Source organism: Rattus norvegicus, chromosome 1 (genome assembly GCF_036323735.1).
Source record: "Rattus norvegicus strain BN/NHsdMcwi chromosome 1, GRCr8, whole genome shotgun sequence".
Taxonomy (NCBI): domain Eukaryota; kingdom Metazoa; phylum Chordata; class Mammalia; order Rodentia; family Muridae; genus Rattus; species Rattus norvegicus.
In genome coordinates, this window is record NC_086019.1 from 232,154,222 (window position 1) to 232,177,057 (window position 22,836).

Genomic DNA, 22,836 nt, shown 5'->3' on the forward strand with positions numbered 1-22,836 from the left:
GAAGGTGCTCTTCACCAAACCCAAGGACCTGAGGTGATCACTGGAGACCACAAAGTGGAAGAAGAGACACAACTGGAGGTTTCCTCTGATATCTACATACAAACCGTGGTGTGTGTGTGTGTATGTGTGTGTGTGTGCCACACATAATGCACAAAGCAAGCAAGCGCCTCCCCCCCCACACACACACACAGTAAATAGAAACACGATATACAAATAAAAAACTTGGAAAGAGAAGTGGTTTTTTGAATGTGTATTTACAGCTTCAGAGCAGGGAAAAAGACGAGCCACAAATTTTTGCAATGCTGTCTGGTAGATGTTACTAAGCCATAGCTATGTTTCCATGTCTTTCCTCCGTCTCTTCCTTCTTTCCTTCTTCGCTCCCTCCCTCCATTCATTCCTCCCTCCCTCCATCCATTCCTCCCTCCCTTTTCCCTTTCTCTCTCACTTTCTCTTAAATGCTCCTTTTCTGAGAGGAGAACATGCTTGCTGCACCTGCTGGCTTTACATGTTGGCAGGTGGATGGCAAACTCTCTTCTCAAGCCAGAGCATTATTCTGCAGCTAGAAGTAAAGCAGGGACAAGGAGGGCAGCCCTTCCTCCCCTGGCTTAACTCCAACTACGAGGCCTGATGGGCAGTGGCTAACGACTTCTTTACGATGTGACTGTTAACAGGAGGATGCTGTGGAAATCCGTCCAGTACCAGAATGTCCTAAGGAACATCTGGGCAACAGAATATTGGTGAAGGTGCTGACCCTGAAGTAAGTATCAGACTCACAGCCACTCCACTGATGTCCACCTTGGGTTTAGATAAAAGCTAGGCCGCATCATCAGCACTGGGGTCCAGAGGATTCTCCCAGCATCTTTTCAACAGAGGGAGACATTGGGGTAATGGAAAGACCAGAGATTCAAGTTGACTCCCTGGATTCTATTTCTACAAAGCCTTTAACAAACAGACTTCTATAACATGGAAATCGAACACCGGGTGTCTGGGAAAATTAAGTGTGTTAGGGTAATTATTGATTTTTTTTCTTTTTTTCGGAGCTGGGGACTGAACCCAGGGCCTTGCGCTTGCTAGGCAAGTGCTCTACCGCTGAGCTAAATCCCCAACCCCAATTATTGACTTTCTTACACTAAGAGAAATAACAGTGGGTGGGATGTGTAACTAGGTGGTAGAATAGTTGACTGCCGTGGGTGAATTTGAGACCCATAGATTGACCCCTGTCTTAGACTGGGTCACTACTGCTGTGATGAAACACTGTCACCAAGTTGGGAAGGAAAGGGTTTATTCGCTTAATGCTTCCATACCCATCACTGAATGAAATCAGCACAGGAACTCAGAGAGGGTAGAACCCTGGAGGCAAGAACTATTGCAGAGGCCATGGAGGGGTGCTGCTTACTGGCTTGCTCCCCATGCTTTGCCTGACCTGCTTTCTTATAGAAACCGGGACCACCAGCCCATGTATGGCATCACCCACAATGTGCTGAGCCCTTCCCCAAGCAAACACTAATTAAGAAAATTCTCTACAGTCTTGCCTACAGCCCGAACTTATGGAGGCATTTTCTCAGTCGGGGCTCTGTTCTTTCAGATGACTCCCCTGGTTCTGCCCTTCATCATGTGCCAATACACTACTCAAGCAGAAACCAGTGCTGGCTTTGTTGTATCCATTCACTTTAGCCAATCCCTTGGGGTGGGTATCAGGGTCTCCCGTTGAAATAACCAGCCTATAAACCAGATTTGTCTTAAGTAATGGGCACAGAAAGGCAAATTCTAGTCCTTGCAAGTGAAAAAACAGCAGGAGGACTGGCTGAAAGAGCTTGTTCCCTCTGTTCAGAAGGTCTGCACCAGCCCACCACACCTACCCCCAGTCGATTAGGCTGTCAGATGCAGTTTAGATTTGAAAGTAGAGAAACACTCCCCCAGGCTAATTGTCACAAGCCTTCCAGACTCATCTAACACATAAACCCGCAGCAGCTGTTCTTACAGATTGGAAACGCGTCCTGCTGAGCTACAGATGAATTAGTTAAAAAACATGGAGTCACTTGAGTTTCTTTCATGAGAACTGTCAAGTCAGTTTCTAGTGATGTTTTCCCAGCTCCTAAAAGAGGGTTAAATAAAACTGATGTATGTAGCCAGTGCCCTTGTTACATACATACATACATACATACACACACACACACACACACACACACACATACACACATACATGACTTTGGCATGTTCAAGTGACTTAAATGCCATTCATATTATTTGTACATCCATAAGAGAAGAATAAAACCAAAGAAATGATCCTAACTGTAAACTGGATGAAAGAAAGAAATTTTAGAAACTTTGTAAAAATATGAATAATAAAACTAACAACAGTGGGGTAGACGTGATTTACCGTTGATGTCGAAAAACAAATTCTGCTCATAAGACCCTAGATTTCACAAGCTAGGAGATCCCTGGAAATGTATTCACCTCTGTCACCATTCCTGCTTTGCTTTTGAGAAATGGATAGAGCCTTGAGGGCACAAGAAAAAGAATCACAGCGGTGCCAATTCTGCAAATTCTGAATAGCAAGAAAAAATGGTGACCACAAAATATTTTCCTGTTTTATAATTCATGGGGGGGGATCTTTAATTTCAAATTTAATACCATCATGCAAAATGTAACCTTCACTCAGAAGACTGTCTTTAACATCAAAATTTTAATATACATTAAGTTGAGCCAAGGAGTGGTCTTAATGTAGGTTTGGGAGACGTCCTCTAGCCATTTCCCTGCAAGGGATTCTGCCTCAGAAGATCCCAGGCAGATCCAGAACCTCTGCATGGTTGCCTCAAATGCTGGTGTCTGAGGACCACACCTGGAAAAACAGTGGTAGAAAAAGCCCTTGCCCTCTACTCAAAAGAGGCAGCCCGGCAGCCTGCCCCTGAAGTCCTCACCTGTGGCCTCTGCCAGGCGTTTCTCTGCACTGCCGCTTCCCAGTAGAGCAGGAATGTGAGCTGTGTTGCACTGCTGTGAGGAGGAAAGGAGTTCACAATGGGCTTCTCCTCCCTTCCCTGAAACACGAAGAGTTTGACACTCAGTACCAATCTATTACACAGCAGTGCTCAGACCTTTCGCATGTCAGAAAGTACATGAGTAAATACAGGTTGACCCAGGCAGGAGACACGGTGAACCCCAACACAGTGGAGGCCTCAATTAAAGTTCTATTTCCTGCCTGATATCTTGACTCATGCCTGTAATCCCAACACTCTCAGGCTAAGGCAGGGACATCACAGTAGGTTCTAGGGCCAGCCTGAGCTAGATAGCAAGACCCTGTCTCAAAGGGGGAAGTGCTATTTTCTGACAAGGTATTCGTGGGCTCTGTGTGTGTGTGTGTGTGTGTGTGTGTGTGTGTGACACAGACAGACAAATGTATGTAACAAAATCCATCATTTTTAATGTTCAGCTCAGTGGCATTGAGGACAAGAACATTGTTTTACAACCATCACCACTATCCATTTCTAGATGTTTCTACCTTTCTGAAGTAAATTTAGTATCCACTGAGCACTAATTCCCCATGACCCCCTCCAGCCCATCTCTTGGTAACCACCACTGTACTTTCTATCTTTGAATTTGACTACACAGATGCATCCCATAAATGGAATGAACCACTTGTCCCTTCAAATGGGTTTATTTCATCTATCATATCCCATATATATATGTATATATGTATATATAATATTATGATATACATGCAATGTACTGATCCTTTGGTCGATAGATCAGGTTTTTGTGGTAGGTTATGTCGCTGCTAGACATTGCTTTCTACATATAGTACATACATTATCTTAAATGATTCTTAAGGCATCCATGGAAAATGGGGAGAGCAGTCCTCTTCCTTACTTTGCAGATGAACACATTGTACTGGCTGGTTTTGTGTGTCAACTTGACACAAGCTGTAGTTATCACAGAGAAAGGAGCCTCCCTTGAGGAAATGCCTCCATGAGACCCAGCTAAGGAATTTTCTCAATTAGTGATCAAACGTGGGAGGGCCCACTGTAGGTGGTGGCGTCCCTGGGCTGGAAAGTCTTGGGTTCTATAAGAAAGCAAGCTGAGCAAGCCAGTAAGTAACCTCCCTCCATGGCCTCTGCATCAGCTCCTGCTTCCTGTCCTGCTTGAGTTCCAGTCCTGACTTCCTTTGATGATGAACAGCAATGTGGAAGTGTGAGCTGAGTAAACCTTTCCTTTCCCAGCCTTCTTGGTCCTGATGTTTGTGCAGGAATAGAACCCCTGATGAAGACACACATGGAGTCAGGAAGGACAGTAACAGGTACTGACAGAGCGGAACCCAGTTCTGTTTGACTCCTTGCCTGAATCTACCCTTACTCTTCATTAAAGATGTCGTGCACCAACTCTTGTCTGTCCAAAAGTTCTCTGTTGAGAAAAAACTGTGACAGGAAGGCTACTCCCCCACACCTGCCTTGAAAGAAAATGTGCCCTAGTTTGTGTGGCTTCTGAGGCCACGGTAACTTCTCAGCCTCTTCACTGCTGTCGTCCATGGACGGAGACACTGGGGACATTCACTCGTACCTCACATGTCTGACGTGGGAAAGAAGCAGTTTGGGGTGCTTTCTTCAAACTGTCGGTTTCAGGAGGACTCGTCAGTCAGGGTTAATATGAGAGGCTTCTATCTCTGGTTTCAGTGGGGTGTCTGTTTTGTCTGTGTATATGTGCGTATGTATGTGTGCATGTGCGTGTGTGTGCATGTGTGTGTGTGTTCAGAACCAAACCTACAGCTTATGTATGGTAGGCAGGTACTCTTCTCCTAAAATAAATCCCTGGCCCCAAGAGCTCCTCATTCTAAGTCCAACAAGGCCAGGGCACCTCAGTATGTACCATGTACTTAATCCCTCCCCTCCCTGCCCTGTCTTCAGTCTACCTCAAGAGAACAGCCTCCAGCAGCGTTTGGTGAGGACAGGGCGTGTACTCATTGGCATCATGGCCCAGTCAGCATCTTAATGTTCTACTCTAAGTCTAAGGAAAAGCAATTAAATATTTCCTTTTTAACTACGTAAAATGTCTTATTCCTTAGAACTGAATAGCAGTCAGTTGGAGCTTCTTGTTTAATTTTTTATGTTTTACTTGTGTGTACATGTGGGGGAGGGCATGTGAGTGCAGGTACCTCCAGAGGCCAGGAGAGGGCGTCAGATCTCCTGGAATTACAAGTAGGAGCTCCTGTTGTTGGTCCTGGGAATCAAGTCCGCGTTCTCTGCAGGAGCAAGTACTTGCTTTTAGCTGCTATGCCATTTTTCCAGCCCCAAATAACAGAGATTTGATATCAGCAGAAGAGTGTGGACAGGCCCACTGCCTAAGAATCACTCAAGAGTCTGTTATCTAGGACATGACAGCTACAGTAGGAATAAGTACCGTTGGGGCTGGGGGGTGGGTGCATGGTGGAATACTTGTCGAGCACTTGTGAGTCCCCAGCAGGATGTGCACGTGAGGTGGTGTTTTGTATCAAACCGACATTCCGTTCAGCTTACGCTCTTGCAGTACCACCGACAAGCACTTTTTTTTTCTTTAAAGCAAACATTTTTAAAGAGAATGTAGTATCCACCATGACCTCAGATGATCTGGAATTCTTCATTAACATCTCATAATTTTCCCATTGATATCTGTGTGTCTCTCAGACTTGAGTGGAGTTATCCCTGCATTTATGGAATCACATTCACATGTTTAACGATTCTTATGTATCTGTGCACTTTTAGGACATTTTAGGACATTCAAATATATGCAGGCTAGAACCATATTAATATTCATTCTCATTCATATTCATATTCATATTCATATTCTCTCTCTCTCTCTCTCTCTCTCTCTCTCTCTTTCTCTCTCTCTCTCCAGGTTTGAGATTGAAATTGAACCTCTGTTTGCCAGTATTGCCCTCTATGATGTTAAAGAAAGGAAAAAGGTATGAAAAATCCCACCCATCCCCCACACCCCATATGATTTTGGGGTTCATGTTTTCAACCTCGTTTCTGGTTGCAAGAAAACACAGCAGGTGTGTGTGTGTGTGTGTGTGTGTGTGTGTGTGTACTCATACACGTGTGCACACACATGCAGGTTGTCCTGTATGGGTGAGTGTGTATGTGTATTTACAGATATGTGCACATATATGTATGTGTGTGTAGGCCCAAAGTTGAATTGTGTTTTCCTTAGTCGATTTGCACATTACCTGTGCAAGCAGGATCATTCAATTGGACCCGGAGCTTCCTGATTGGGCTTGATCCAGAGACCCAGGCTCTCCCATTCACATGCTGGATTTACAGCTGGCCTCTGTCCATCCAGCATTTATGTACAATCCTGGGATTCGAACTCAGACACCCATGCTTGTGGGTCAAGTGTACTCTGCTGAGCCCCAGCATCCACATTAAATTTGACATTTGTAAAAAAAACAAAAAAAAAAAACAAAAAAAAAAAAAACAAAAAAAAAACTGATCTGGAAATTTGGATAGAGAAAGAAACAAATAACACTTGAGGTTGTGTGTAATGTAAAATAATGTGTTGTTTTCAACATGTCAGCTATGCACGGTTTCTGTCCTGAAGTTTTTGGTTGTTGCTTTTGGGTGTTCTGTTTTTTTTCCATGAAATAGATTCATTGTGGGGCTGAGGAGAGACTCAGTGGATAAGAGCTCTTGCCATGCAAGCATGAGAACCTGAATTTGAATCCCTAGCACCTATATAAAAAGCCAGCATAATTGCACACTTCTAAAGGCTGGAGATATATTGTCTTAAGACAGTAAAACAGAAGGCAATAGAGGCAGACATCCAACATCCTGCTCTTACCGTACAAGTAATACACACACACACACACACACACACACACACACACACACACACACACACACACACAGAGAGAGAGAGAGAGAAAGAGAGAGAGAGAGAGAGAATATTAACTTCATAATGAATGGCAGAAATCATGTGTAGTAACTACGAAAATTAATGAATACATCACCAACCATAAAATATCTTTCCATTGGAAGAATCCAGTGACCTGAGATTCTTCCTTGAGGTCTTAAATGTTCTGTAGTTTAGACATTTGTAACCCAACAGGATGACCATCATGCTTCTGGTATTATTCACATGTAGCTGGCTATGCTGAAGGAAATGTGCAGCTCTAAAACAATAAAATAGATGGGCTTCAGATTAGTGAAACGGTTAGATGCTAAAACAGATAGGACTTAGGGGGTGGTGGCTAAGAGCACTGACTGCTTTTTCAGAGAACCCCAGTTGGATTCCCAGCACACATAGCAGCTGACAGCCACCTGTAACTCCAGCCCCAGGAGATCCAGTGTTCTCTTGTGGCCTTCGTGGGCACTGCATGCACATGGTGCACAGATATACATGAAGCCAAACACCCATACACATAAAATAAGCCTCTTTAGGCAGTAGTTCTCAGGGCTGAAGAGATAGCTTAGCAGGTATGAGGGCTGGAGTTCAGATCCTAGCATCCATAACAAGCCAGGTGTCCCCACAAATACTTGTAACCCCAGATCTGAGGCAGGTGGAGACACAAGATTGCTTCCAGCCTAGCTGGGAAAGACAAAAATAAACACGGCATGGTTCAGGAAAGACCCTGTCTTGAAGGACGAGGTAATGAATGATGGAATAGGACAGCAACACTGTTTCCCACCTTCTGTCTATGCATACAGGTGCACATACACTCACACACAGATGCACATAAGTAAATACATAAATAAAGTCTTAAAAAATCAGCAGTTCGGGGCTGGGGATTTAGCTCAGTGGTAGAGCGCTTACCTAGGAAGCGCAAGGCCCTGGGTTCGGTCCCCAGCTCCGGAAAAAAAAGAACCAAAAAAAAAAAAATTTTAAAAAAATCAGCAGTTCTCAGATTTTAGTATGCACAGAGTCATAGGGAATAGATGGTCTAACACAGGGTCTAAGGCCCTTCACCAGGCTTCTCTGTCCCTGTAAGTCTAGATGGGGGCTGAGAATTTTCATTTCTAACAGGTTTCCTCATGGTGCTGAAGCCATCTAGTGGCATCCTGTTAGAGGACTACAGCCTTAAAACCACTGGCTTACATAGTAAGAGGTCCTTGTCTTTTTTTCCTTAATAGTTCAAAGTGGTAAGGGGTGAGTGTCAGGTTAGTGGCCTCCCTGTTCCACTCAGTCATTCAGAAGCCCAGGCTGCCAAGAGCTCCTCCTTCCTCAGTCCTCTCCCCAGTCACTCCACGTTGGGCCTTTGGTGCCTGAGATATGAAATATTTGAGATGGTGAGTGGAGGAGGCCTGGACATTTAATATCTCAGTTCTGTTCCCCATTCACTGGAGAAAAGTTAGTCACATGATCAGTCTACTTGTCCACGTGGTGACTAGAAACTACCTCACTAACCCACTCTTAACAAGGACAGAAAGAACCCAGTAATGGCTGCCACATCACCTAAATTAGAAAGCCCACGAGCGCTGAGCAGCATGTCATGCTCAGGATGCACTACCTCTACCAACCTCCTCCTCCCACAGGTAACGACATCTTTAGGTCTTTAGCGTGCATGCCAGGCTGCCTCAGGGTTGCTCTCATTCTTCCTCCCTCCTCCTCTGAGGTAGAGTCAAGCTGGGCCGCACTGCCCACTAGACTCAGTCCAGGCCTTCCAGCCTCTGAGATCATTGTCTGCGCTTTCTACTCTGCCCTCTGTGCCTTGCAGCTCTGCCTGTGAGAATCGCTCGTCTGTCTCTAACGTCTCCTCCATACGTGGTTTTCTTCATTACCCTAATCATCTTGTACTTTCTAAAACTTCCACGGTGCCTCAGGGCATGAATGTAGTGGCTTGATTTGCTTTTGCTGTGTCTGCTTTCCCTTCACCGTGATTGTAAACCAGGCTGAGGTTGTGTCCCCTTCGTGTTCAGGGCAATAACTCGCATTTCACTAATACCCAGAAAATGCTGGTGAGCTAATGCAAAGTAAGTGTTCCTCATACGTCTCCAAACTGTCGAAAAATTGTAACAAAATATCAGACTTTCTAACAGCCATAGTTATCCTTCCTTTAGCAGAATTTCCCTGTGACTTTTCAACTCTTGTTGCATTTGAGACCAAGAACCTAACGCCTCTAACTGACTTTTCCCCGTGCTGACCATTTACAGATCTCAGAAAACTTCCACTGTGACCTGAACTCCGACCAGTTCAAAGGGTTTCTGCGAGCTCACACACCCTCGGTTGACCCGTCGAGTCAGGCAAGGTCTGCAGTGTTCTCGGTCACCTACCCATCTTCAGACATCTACCTGGTTGTCAAGGTGATCCATACAGTACCCAGCAACGCTGACAGAAATCGCACGGCAGGCTTGTGTGTCCTTTGTGATGTGTGTATTGTTTCCCTCTTGACAACACTCGCCCTTACAAGTAACCTCTGCTGGAAGACTAGAAAGGTTGGAGGCTTGCAGGGCCTGTGGTCGGAGGTTGCGATCCTGACTTTGCTGTCAGACATTATGTTGTGACCTGCTGTAACTTCTTCGAACTTCTTCAGACTTGGTTTCCTACCTGTGAGGTAGGGTGATCACACTGACCTCCACAAGTTGTTGCAACTTCAGATAAAGCCTGGCCCTCCCTAACTGAGGAAAGCACCTTCGGCAGTCCTTGTCTGGGAGCTTGCCATGATGAAAGGTCTCCTTGCAGTGTCCCTGTGTCTCTAGCGCCCTCAGCCCAGCATACCCAGCCCAGCCTCTGACAACCTGAGATGTGCTGCCCTTTTCATCCTCACTCTCTCTTTTATTAGTCTAGTGAGAGTCAAAATCCATGGGGCCATTAAAAATAGCACTCCATTCCACTAGAGACTGTCTATACAAGAAAACTTCAGATGGCCAGAGCCTTTCTCTACATATTAAACTTATTAGTTTGAATCTGACAACAAGCGTCAGGTATTTAACAACCTGGCCAGGTAATTATACTCACTGACTCTCAAAGGAAAACATTTAAATAGCTCAAAATGAGTTAAATCCAAGCGTCTGATCCCACGAACAGTCAGACTTCTGTGTCTGGGCGTTTCTCCATTCGGTTTGGTATCATGTGTCTGCATCACTGGTTTCCATGTGGTTGAATAGTGGCGTGTAGGGTCCAAAGAATTTGGGCAGCTTGACGTTTGCTTCTTTTACATTATTTCACAAAGATGGCTAGCTCAAAGGAACCTGTTTCAGGATCTAGAATGTTAAAGTCAGTCGCTGGGACTAGAAGGCATGCCTCAGGGATCTCAGCTGTAGCTCAGTAGTAAATCCCCAGGAACTAAAAAAGAAAGAATAAAAATAAAATGACAAGTCTTTTGCTAAGAACGTGTATCTGATGATATTATTGTAAACTCTCCGTGCTTCTCACTGTGGCTCTTAACGTACAGAAAAACTCAATTTCAGCTATAACAGCATTGTCATTAAATATACAGTTCTCTCTATGGGCCACCAACAAAACCACACTGGTTCTAGCTAATTTTATTTCCAGTGCTACTTGATTTTATTAACCTATAGTAATTACCTAGTAATGGTAATCTGTTGGTCGCTACTGCTGACAACACATGTTCTCAGATTTTTTAATGTGGAGGTGTACTTATTTGAAAGTAACAAACACATTGTAAGATGCCTGGATATGATTAAGAAATTTAGGGGCCCAAGAGATGGCTCAGTAGTTAAGAGCACAGGCTGCTCTCCCCGAGGACCGGGGTTCAATTCCCAGCACCCACATGACAGCTCACACCTGTCCGTAGCTCCAGTTCCAGGAAAGCTGACACCCTCATGCAGACATACAGGGAGGCAAAACACAAATACACATAAAAGAAGAAATAACACATTAGTAAGCAATTTAGGTCTCCACTGGAAAGCCTATCTTTCTTTGGTGTCTCTTTGTCTTAATTGTAAGACCTTCATTAGAACGACTTTCCTTCAAGCACGTAATATTTAGACAACCCATGTAAAGGTCACATGAAAAGGAAAAGGCTTCTCACTTTCTTATTTTTACTCCCAAGATGAACACCAAGATCTTGTATGTATACTAGGCAGAGTCACCTCGTTCAGTTATCATATATATTACTTTGAGGGATGATTTCAGGCTTGGAGATTTAGTTGAAGATTTTGGGTACATGAAAGGATTTGATTGACAAATGAGGATGGGTGTGAGCCTCAAGCTTTAAAAAAGAGTTTAGAAATAGATCAGCTAGGCATTAAAGCCCCCTCTGTGGCTGTAACAGGTGCATTAGAAAGTAGCCATTTTACCTTCAAGTTCCCAGCTGTCCCTAGTGTGCTCCTCTGCCCATCCCCATGCTTATGAGGGCTCGAAGTCACACATGCTCACACACCAGCCAAGAGGACCAAACATGAGGGCTTCATATCAGACTGAAGTTCTCGGAAAGTCACCCTGACCAGTGCAGCAAAGGAGAGAGTAGTTCCCGATTCTGTAGATGTTTGATTCTAGATCGTAAGGAGCCTTGCCATGGGTCTCGAATAAAGGCAAGGGATGGCCATTCATCTTGGCAGAGTTCCAGCAGGAAGTTCTTACCGGAAACCTTTTCTTCTCTTTCCTTTTCTTTTATCTTTTCTCTCTCTCCCTCTCTCCCTCTCCCCCTCTCCCCCTCTCTCCCTCCCTCCCTTCCTTCTCCCTTCTTTCCTTCCTGTGGTGCTGGGTATGGAGCCCACAGCCTTGTACATAAGAAGCAAGTGCTCTGCCATTACACTATAGTCCCAGCCCAGAAAGAGTCTTAATGACTACTCAGGGTTTACTCTAAAGACCATGTCTTTATTTGTTGAATTCGTGGAAAACTTAGGCTCTCTTCAGTTGGTTCTGCAGAGCCCTGGTGGTGAGCTTTGGGAGGAGAGGAGCCATGTTTACTGTGCTCACAGCCATTCTCCCCAGCAGCCACCACATGCAGACCTCTGGAATAAATAATGACTGAGTGAAGGAATGAATGCTGGTGGTCAGGAACACTGGTCAGTTTCAGGCTCAAGCCCTTTGCGCCCATGTTTCCAGTGTGCTTCATCTCTCAGGGCCAGCCTTCTCTTACACTGTTGGCCATGGGATGAGCTTTCAAACCTCTTTTGTAAAAAGAGACTTGTATGGGGACTACCCGTGGAACCGTTGTCCATTGAGCAGCTCTGTGCCACTTTGAAACTCCACTGCACTCACCTCCACCAGTGGATAAATCGTTTCTGCTTCACTTGGTGCCTGTTAAGAATGTGTGCCCGTGCCATATGTTGACCAGATTTCTTCTTCAGGTGTCTCAAGCTAATGGGGCCAAGTCTTAGCATCTAATTTCACTTAAATTTTCTTGCAGTAAAGAATTGGAACATTTCAGATTTTTTCCCTTTCTTTGCCCTAAACATGGTGCCCATATTCTTGACAATCAGTTGTCAACTCCTTAACTTGAAGCAAAGTGGAAGACACACAGCAGACGGAAAAGACAAAACCTCTCAAAGCATTTCCTGCTGTTAAATCCCTCACAGGAAAGCAGCCCTAACAGGAAATACAAGGGCACAATTACAGATCATGTAATCTGTTCGTTTATTTGTTTTGTGGAAGGTTTTTAGTTCCAGGCCTGACTTTTGCAGAGCCCAGGTCTCATTTTTACTTGGTAAGCAATAATAAAGAAAACAAGCTTTGCACTTCCTACATGTATCTCCTGGGCTTTGTTTTATAAAATAACTTTTATTGCATTTTTTATTGTGGATATAACACATGTTTATTGTTTAAAAATAGAAACGTCTCATCCGCAATAGGAAGACAATAAAAAACACACATAATCCCATCACATCAGGAAACCACTGCTAGCGTTTGCTGTCATCTTTTTAATATGCCTTGTGCCTTTTCTCCTCTGGAACTCTGCGGTAGCTCCGTGTGTGTGTGTGTGTGTGTGTGTGTGTGTGTGGTGTGTATGTGTGTGTGTGTGTGGTGTGTGGTGTGTGTGTGTGTGTGTGTGTGTGTGTGTGTGTGTGTTTGGTTTTGCTTTTTTTTCTTTTTAGTATAGAATAGAGTTTATTCAGGGCATGGGGAGGGGAGTTAAGAGGGTAATAGGGCAGAGAGAGAGAGAGAGAGAGAGAGAGAGAGAGAGAGAGAGAGAGAGAAAGAGAAATAGAAGAGGAGGGGAGGGGAGGAGAGGAGAGGAGGGGAGGGAGGGGGAGGGGAGGGGAGGGGAGGGGAGGGGAGGGGAGGGGAGGCCAGCCATGAGCATGTGGAGAGAAGAGGAGAGGGGAATGGGAAGAGAAGGGACAAAGGGACAGGGGAGAGCAAGAGGAAGCAGGAGCAAGAACACGTGTTTGGTTTTTTTGAGGTAGAGTTTCTCTGTCTGGCTGTCTTGGAACTCACTCTGTTAAATAGGCTGGCTGGCCTCAAACTCAGAGATTCTCATGCCTGTATCTCCTGAGTCCTGGAATTAAAGACGTGCTACCACTACCCGGCTCCATGCTATAATTTTAAATCAGAGAGCATATGTAATGAACATCCTATGTCATTAAATATTGTAATTGAACATTATTTTTGTGGTTGATTAGATCCCATTATATAAATATAATTTACTCACTTTGTTTTAATTTTATTTTTGTTGGTAGATTGAAAAGGTCCTTCAGCAAGGAGAGATCGCAGACTGTGCAGAACCCTACATGATCATCAAAGAAAGCGATGGTGGAAAGGTATGGCTGTTTAAGTACTGGGAACATCTTACGATGACCTAATTTCCAAAAGTTTCCACAAAACAGTGAAGGTGACTATCATATTTTCCATTTTAAAACATGGGTACATTTTATTTTCATGAAAGAGGAAAGAGAAACCAGTTACTGACAGATAATGTTTTAAAGACGTACACAATTGAACACCCTAAAGATGCCACTTGCCAGTGTGAACTCTGGCTTAGACCAAGCCACACCTGCTGCCTTGGTTCTGAGGCTCCAACCTGAAAGGGTTGCCAAGGCCCCATAAGCAGAAGAGGGCAAGAGCTCTTGGTTTTCCTCAACAGCACAAGGTCTTGTCTTGTGCAGTGTTCATAGCTGGGGGCCAGCTGCCGCTCCTGCTCATCATAAATTAATTAGCACATTATAGGTCCTAAGACGTGAATGAGACTTTTCCCAGTGCCAATCTGTGAAAGTTCCCAGTATGGTTTTTAAAACATGGCCCTTTTGGAATCAGTCCTGTAAACGTCAAATAAAATTAGTTGAACTAAATAAAGACAGACATTTGTGTTTTTTTAAAAATCTGTTAGTATGAGTTTAGGAAGAATCCCTTGGAAGTGTTAACAACAACAATGACATTGTTAGGAATAATTAAAAATCTTCTTAGAATTTCAAAGTAGCTTTTGTAAAGTAGATTCTCTTGGGACCTTGATGGGTAACATACTAGCTTTTCTTTCCCAGGTTTTTCTCAGGAGAGTTGAAGTTATCTAGGTAAAAGATGTGTTTGCCTGTTTGCTGCTATAAGAAGTCATAGCAAAAACTGCCATCTGCTAATTGATGAGTGTCCTTTAGGGGAAAAAAAACCCTCTTCCTTCTGTAACCTTTGCTTCCTTATCAGCTAGACTTGAGCCTAAGCTGTTGCTTCCTGTTGACTCAGGCCCATCAGTGTAGCTGCTGTCGGCTCCCATACAGGCCGCTGACTTGGTGCGGATATTTTGTTTCATCTTGTCTCTTTATCATCTTCCTCCAGAGTAAAGAAAAGGTTGAAAAACTAAAACTCCAAGCTGAATCCTTCTGCCAACGTTTGGGGAAATACCGGATGCCCTTCGCCTGGGCCCCCATCAGCTTAGCAAGCTTCTTCAACGTCTCCACCCTTGAAAGGGAGAGCACAGACTTGGAGCCTGGGGCTGGTAAGATCTCCAACTGTGACAGGAAGCAGAGGGCTCTCCCATAGGGCAGCTTTGCGGTTATCTGCTCATTAGTAAGGACTTGGGAGATCTAGAGGGGGTGCGAGTAGATGAGAGGAAGATCATAAATAAACTACAGATCTGTGCTTGACCAGTGACCCCAATCGCCATGAGCAGTTACGGAGCCTCTACACTCTTACACTAAGAACTTTGAATGGAGTTTTAAGTCTTTGAAAAAGTTAATTTTGAGTAGCCATCCCATCTCAAAAGTTAAAATACTTGAAAATAACAAGAAGGAGAGCAGTGAGCAGGCACAGTATGTTAAACAAAGACACCGTGGTCGGCTCCCACACAGAAAAAAAAGGGGGGGGGGCACTGTCCAAAGCTCTGAAAAGCAAAACTCAGATTTCTCAGCAAAATCCCTGGTCTCCCAAAGTCTATTTGGCCAGGTAGAATGGGAGTGAGCACCAAAAGTAGGCAGTAGTTACTGTTCTAACTTACAGAGACCCCTTTTCATGCCTCTCCATAAATGCGAACCAGTCATGTCTATAATGTCCAGGTGACTGTAGTTTCCAAGTAGACCCATGCCCTGGTGGAGTTTCTGTTTTCCCAAGCACTTTCATATTCCGCAAATATCTGAGTCTACCCTTGGATGTTTCACACATTCTTTGGCTCTGCCAGTTCTGAAATGTTGCCTTTTGCAGGGGTGGAGGCCAGGGAGGTTGTTACTGTTGTTGCTGCTTTCCTGGCGTTACTGTTGCATAATCCCCAGACAGAACTGCATTCATTCTGATTTGTCAGTAAACTTCACCCCTGCTGACCTTCACAGCCAGTCTTTCTAAAGCGACTGTTCTATTTATTGATTTGTTACAAAGTGTGGAGGAGCTCGGTAGGTACTGCAAGTCCAAGTAATTCAGGCAGAGGGCTTGCCAAGATGTTAGGTCCAAGTAAAGGATAGTTAACTTAAGCACTGAAGCTGAATTCCTAAGACATAACCAGAGACAGGGAGTTTAGGTAGCCAATGGTAGCTCTTATCAGCATGAGAATTGGGCATAATAGAACATTTAAGAGCTGTGCTTTCTAGGCAGTGGACAATTCATAACAGAACCCCTAGGCTTACAGAAAATAAGACACAAGATTTCAACCTGGTTCTTCAAAAGAAAGGAGGAAGCTATAGTTTGAGAGCCTCAGCCCTGTCTGGTTTCCAGTGAAAAGGTCAGCCAGGGCACTTCTGTTGCTTGATCCACACTGGAACAGAGGCAAACTGGATCCAGAATGTGCACAAGCTGGTTTGAGTCCCCAGTGCCTTCAGGGATGCGTGAGTGTGTGCTCTCCCAGGGGAACACAAGTGTAAAAGCAAAGCAAACACTGGGCTGACTCAATAGCCTCTCAGCAGACCCTGTTCTGGCTGAGCTCCAGACTCTTGCAGGATGACACCCGGCCAGCTCTGTTCTCCTGCAGGAAGGGTTTAGAGCAGGCCTCTCTCTACTCTAGTAAGAATATTAGGGACTTGAGGAGGGGGACTAAGGAAGGATGAGCCCTGTGGAGGGATGGCTGGGATCAGCAATAACTGGTGTGTGTTCTGACATCGAAGAATAACAGTTGCTTTCCTCAAGGGAGAAACTCTGTGGGGGAGAGGAGGAGTTTGTCCCAGTCCAGGAGGCCTTCTGAGAGAACCCTCTCCTTTGAGGAAAATGGAGTTGGATCCAACTTCAAAACCACCACCTTGGCCACTAACATCTTCTTCAAGCAGGTATCTGTTTTGTTACAGTGCAGTTGAATTTGGTTGTATTGGTGAGGGTGTTAGATCCAAAGGAGTGGTGTAATGTAATCAGAGAAGTTAGTGTGGTCTGTACTCTTAGTTAGGGTTTTATTGCTGTGAACAGATACCATGACCAATGTAAGTTTTATAAAGGATAACATTTAATTAGGGCTGGCTTACAGGTTCAGAGGCTCAGTCCGTTATCATCAAGGCGGGAACATCAGCATTACATCTTCATCTGAAGGAAGCCAGGAACAGACTGAGCATACCCAGGCAGCTAGGAGGAGGGTCCCCAAGCCCACCCTTACAGTGACACACTTCCTCCAACAAGGCCACACCTTCTAATAGTGCCACTCCCTGGGCCAAGCATATGCAAACCATCACATCTGTTCAGCTGGGTTGTTACAAAGATTAGGACATATGCAGATGTGCCAAAGGGTCATCCTCCACAGTCAGGAACTGTGTGGAGCTGGTGGCTAATCACAGCAGACCTTTTCTCTGAGGGAGCAAAACTTAATTCTCTGGGGCCTGTGAAAAGGGGTGGGGGGAGGGGACATACATACATACACGCGAGCGCGTGCGCGCACGCGCGCGCACACACACACACACACACACAGTAGATGAAGCAAGCCTCCAACAACTTTATCTTTTCTTTTAGCCTTTTTGTATCACCTAAGACAAAAATTCTTTATGTAAGAAAAAAGGTCACCTCATAGCCACAAGTAACCTATTCTCCAAAAACAACCATCACAAAAACATATTCTTCAGAAACAGACTAAAACCACTACACAAAGGGAGATCACAACATGATTACCGATTAAATATTCTTTTGAAACCCACACCTAACCGAACATTTCTCATCTATGTTTCTCTCCACAAATTCATCCTAACCTCAAGGCAATAATTCTTTTGTCATTGATTAACGAAGATTAAGCAAGCCAAGTGTGTTGTAGCTAGTTTTCTCTGTTAGCTGATGACAGTTTGTATTTACCAAGAAACAAATCACTTATCTCATGTCTTACAGTCATCTGTTCTCTGCTCTTATCCTCACAATAGGACCAGTTTACTTTCTGTTCCTAGCAATGTCCTTTCATAGTGCACACCAAAACCTGTGATGATGGCCTTAGGTCACAAGGTCAAGGGACTCAGACCCAACCTGCAGTGCTTTGCTTAAGCTTTAATCTGCCTCAGACCTCCCTTTGCACACTGACTATGTGTTTGCAAGGCATGAGAACTGACCGTGCCCTGTTTCTAGCCTGTATGACCCTCACTACAGAGAGGGGGACACATCCTACTCTTAGTTCTGTCTTTATCATGTGTTCCAGGCAAAACCACCTAAACCATCTCCTGACTCTTCCCCATCAAGTACCCCAGCTTCCTGAAGCTATTTAAATCAAACCAGGGATTCTGTAAAAATTACCAATTCACTGAAAGAGCATTATTCTATGAAAGTCCATCTTCATTTTGATCTGCAGGAAAATTGCCCAATAGATTGGGTGGGCTGCCTCTCATGAAGCAGTCACACTAGACTGTAGGCAGGAGGTGACAGTCTCTCCAGGCCCATTCACACCATGCTAGATACAAGAGGAATGTGGCAATGACAGACATGAGAAGGCACAGCAGTAGCAAGAGGCGATCTAGGGACAATCCCCGTGTGGCTGTGCCTCTCCTGTACATCCATTACAGCCGTGCAAAATCAGTGGCTTGTCTCCAGGAAACTCACGTGCTCACTGCAGTTCGTCCTGCGTGGCCTCTGCCACAGGTGTGCCCCTGGCTGAACACTTCCCATGGTAGGCATGTAGAGGGCGGGGCTTACACATACCTTCCTCATTCAAGACAAAGGCAATGAAATCAGAAAGAAAAGACGCCTTTCCCACTTTCGAATCTCTGAAGGAGTGGGCTTGTTCAGCATTGTTTCAGGGACTAAAAGGAGTTTCTGCTCATCGCCATCACAAGACAGCCGAATGTGACCTTGCTTCCTCAAGGTCAGCCGGCTGCCTAGGAGAGCAGTGGAGGCTCTGCCTGCAGCAGTGCTGATGAGTGATTGGCTGAGAAGAGCGCAGGGCGGTAGTGCTTGCACTAAGTGACTTCAGAGCTGCCTGGCTCACTAATTTCTATGAAAGACTTGTTAGACTAGATAAGTCAAGTGTGGTGGAACTCAGGAGACTGAGACAGGAGGATTGCAAGTTTGAGGTCAGCTTGAGTTACTTAGTGGGACTATATCTCAGGAAAGAGAAAAGAAGGAGGGAGGGAGGGAGGGAGGGAAGAAGAGAGGAGAGCAGAGGGAAGGAAAATAAAGAGAGAAAGAACATGCAAACGCAATCATCTTTAAATGGCTTTCAGGGGGAAGTCTTAGAAATAGCTCGTCCCAGTCCAGGAATCGATAGAACCTCCCCACTAACTGCAAGCGTCTCTTGGCAGGAGGGAGATCGCCTTAGTGATGAAGACTTGTTCAAGTTTTTAGCTGACTACAAGAGATCTTCGTCCCTACAGCGAAGAGTGAAATCCATCCCAGGTGTGCTTGGCTTCTCAGCACCTCTAGTCTAGTCCGCTTCTGTTGCTATGGTACAGTGCTGATCAAAGGCCACCGGGAGGAGGGAAGGGCTTACTTGGCTTTACTCTTTCACATTGTGGTCCATCAGGGAAGGAAGGTAGGAGTCCAAGATGATCCTCCTGTCAGGAACTGAAGCAATGGAAGAATGCTGCTTACTGGCTTGCTTCCAGGGTCGTGTTCAACTGCCTGTCTTCTGCAGCCCAGGCCCGCCTGCCTGAGGGTGTTCCTGCCCTCAACAGGGTGTGCCCTCCCACACTAATTAACAATCAAGAAAGTACTTCACAGGCATGGCCATGGGCCAGTTTGATCCTGACAGTTCTTCCCTTGAGGGGTCTACTCCCCAGGTGATTCTAGGTTTGTGTCAAGTTGTCAGCAGAAGTCAGCTGTGACACTCTTGAACAGTGCCCAAACTGTTTGTGATTGACATTTCTTGTTAAAACTGCTGAGGGCGATATGGGTTTTTTGCGTTTGAAGTTAAGAATCTGAATTGCTGTGCATTTTTGACAAATCTATTAATGGTTTCTCATTCATAAAGGTTGTATTCTACAAATAGTGTGCTTTAGATTCGGTCTCTCAGATAACCCAGTGATCATTGGAACATACCAACAGCCCTTTATCACACAAAATGTTATATGGGAGTCTGGTATTTAAAGAGAGCGGGACGATTTGGTAGGTGAAAGCACATTTATCCTCAAGTGAACACCATATGCTATTTCAATATAGCATATGCTGTGTCTATATTTCTCTGACACCCAAGGTGAAAGACCTCAATCCAAAGACCGATTTTTACTGCTACCAATACCTGAACATTTTTTAACCATATATAGACCCTTCTAGTCAGCTCCTACTCATTGTATAAATCCTTACTTTGGTTTTATAAAATGCTAATCTCAAAAGTGATAGCAAGCAGGCTTTTAAAAATCTCAAATTATAGGAAATTATCTGGGAATTCCAAAACACCTATGTTCCCACAGCTTACCTACAACATGGTAACCCAGGGTTCCTTCTTGACAGATTTCAGTAACCCCACCCCCTCCTGGCTTGCTCTAGGCTCACTTAGGCTGGAGATAGCCCCAGCTCCTGACGTGATGAACTGCTGCCTGACACCCGAGATGCTGCCGGTCAAACCCTTCCCTGAAAATCGGACGCGTCCCCACAAGGAGATTTTGGAATTTCCAATCCGGGAAGTGTATGTTCCCCACACCGTGTACAGGTGAGAAATGCGGGCCCTTGTTTGGATAGTACACTCGCTCTCTCCAAATCCAGTCTCTCTTCCTTCTTCCTGAGTTTGAGGGGAAACTAAATTCGATGGCTTGGAACCATAGAGGACAGCGAGGTCGCTTCCAGAGATGTTTTGCCCAATGCTCTGTGATAAAGATGCATTTTTTTCAGTCATAATTGCAATAGAGTCTACTGGGTATATTCTCACCACAAATGAAAAGAAGGAAAACGGAAAGAAAACCAAACCTATCGCCTGGCTTTCTCCCATGCAGAAAGTCTTTAAGGACAAGAGGAACATGACTGGAACACACAGGTTTTCCATTGAAAACCCAGCTCTATCCAGCAAAAACCTAAGTCAGTGACAGAAATAGTCCCCAGCTGGTGCCCAATGTTTTAGTGTGTTCCGCTAATACAATAGACAAAATAAAAGTGCCATCTTACTTTGTTTCAACTAATTTACTTGTAAGTGCCATGGCTACCGTACCGAATGGCGAAAGAGTGAGATCCTGTACAACCGAAGGTGAGACTGCTCTGCTTCCTAAGCAGTCTTGTGCCCTGACTCTCAGGGAATTTAAGGGGCCTCTGACGGTGCTCCTCTACCCAAAGCACTGTTGCGGATGTGCTCTTGTTTATTTCCAGAGGCTTCCTGCTTTCAAATGTGGGGCCAAGTGCCAAATCGAACATCACTTCTCTACTGTCCATCAGGGACACTTTGTGGACTTTGCTTTCCATATAAAATACCTCGTCAGGTCTTTCTGACCTCACAGAGCTGCGCCTTGCTGCCTATGGTGCTTCCTTTCCAAGTGGCTAAACCAAACACCAGACAAGAAGCAACTTAAGGAAGGAGGGAAAAAGGGAAGGGCGGAGGGAGGGGGAGTGAGGGACTCCATTGACTCACAGCTTGAGGGGAATATAGCTCATTTGAGAGTGGGAGACGTGGCAGTGGCTCATGGTGGAGGGCTGTACAGCTGTACAGAGGACCGCCTCACGTCATGGTTGAGTGTACATGATTCGCCTCACGTACGAATCTCTGCATACTAATGCTGTTATGTTTATATTCATATATTTCCACTTGGCTTTTGTTAAGTATTCGTGGGTGTAAGTGTGCGTGTGTGTGTGTGTGTGTGTGTGAGTGTGTGTGTGTGTGTGTGTGTGTGTGTGTGTGTGTGTAAGCCAGAGGTCAATTTCAGGAGCTACACACCTTGTTTATTGAGACAAGGTCTTTCACTGGGGCCTGGGCTCACAAATTAGAGTAGACTTTCTGCTCAGTGGTTCTCTTATTTCTGAATTCCCAGCATTCGTATTATAAACTAATGACGCCATGCTTGGGTTTTCCATGGTAGGGGAGAGGGTGTCAAGCCCGGGTTTTCATGTTTACAAGCTATCTCTCTAGGGAGTGCTATCTCTCCACCCTAACACTTGCGGCTTTCCTTTTAAATTTATTTAGTTTTATGTGCATTTGTGTCCTGCCTACATAGATGTCTATGCACCACGTGGATGTCTGGTGCTCATGAAGGCCAGAGAGGGCAGTTCCCCCAGACTAGAGTGACAGAGCATTAGGAGCATCCACATGGGTCCTGGGAATGGAACATGGTTTGTCTGGAAGAGCCACCAGTGCTTTCAACTGCCCAGGCATCTCACCACGCCTCAGCATTGGTAGTTTTTACTCGTCCTGCCCAGTGACAGATTTTTACCTTGTCCCTCTGTGAATGTGTGTGAAAAGTTTCCCTAGGAATATGCCTAACAGTACATTGCTGGGTTACAGGAGACATTTGTTTTTAGTAACTTTTATATCGTTTCTCCCTCCAACCCCCCAAAAATGATTATCTATCCTCCCAGCAGTGCATGGGAGCTCTCATCTCTCCAGTTCCTCACCCACACTTTCCTATGTGACATGCGAGGAGTTTTAGAGCCCACCCGTGCCCACCACACATATATCTTACAGGTTTCCTAACGTGAGGCCTGGAAAGGACAGGTGACCACTGAGCTAAGTAACCATGAGAAGCACGCTCAAGTGTCGCACAGTAAGAAATGGAGCTCTTCCTTCTGGTGCTGGTGAGGCAACAGGACCCCCAACTTCATCCTTCCTGGAGCAAATCCTCATTTTCTTCAACACCAAATCAGCCTTGAGTCTCCCTCCTTAAAGAGCCAAGTATTTATAGAAAGTAGTGATTCCATTCCCCACCCCATGGAGGAAGATGAAGGATGACCATGTTTGCTTACCGATGCTGTCTCCATCTCTGTGGAAACCTATCCTTTAATTGGAAGAGGACGCTCGTGGCATGGGAATAAACTTGTACCAAATGAATTCTATAGCTATCCAACTGCCCCCCCCACCCCAGCATTTAATCACCCACAGGAGTCATTTACTACAGACATTATCCTTTAATCACATCGCTGCAGGATTTAGAGTGCATCTGTGCACTGAGCCATTCAGAATGTGCCAGTGCTGAGGACAAGTCTAGGCAGCTTGTGCTGTACCCATCGTGGTGTCCTGAGAAACAG

The 22,836-nt window shown here is 45.0% G+C and overlaps 1 protein-coding gene across 3 annotated transcripts in view; it reads left to right on the forward strand.

The window, feature by feature from the left end:
• The window catches only part of Dock8 (dedicator of cytokinesis 8), a 193,363-nt gene that overhangs the window by 78,754 nt on the left and 91,773 nt on the right, over positions 1 to 22,836 (forward strand). For all 3 annotated transcript variants that reach the window (XM_063271698.1, NM_001037793.2, XM_008760310.4), the window contains exons 7-14: positions 672 to 757; positions 5,866 to 5,932; positions 9,117 to 9,266; positions 13,551 to 13,631; positions 14,638 to 14,797; positions 16,411 to 16,547; positions 18,978 to 19,071; positions 20,161 to 20,323. In XM_063271698.1, the coding sequence (XP_063127768.1) occupies positions 672 to 757; positions 5,866 to 5,932; positions 9,117 to 9,266; positions 13,551 to 13,631; positions 14,638 to 14,797; positions 16,411 to 16,547; positions 18,978 to 19,071; positions 20,161 to 20,323 (938 nt within the window). The remainder of the gene's footprint in view (positions 1 to 671; positions 758 to 5,865; positions 5,933 to 9,116; positions 9,267 to 13,550; positions 13,632 to 14,637; positions 14,798 to 16,410; positions 16,548 to 18,977; positions 19,072 to 20,160; positions 20,324 to 22,836) is intronic.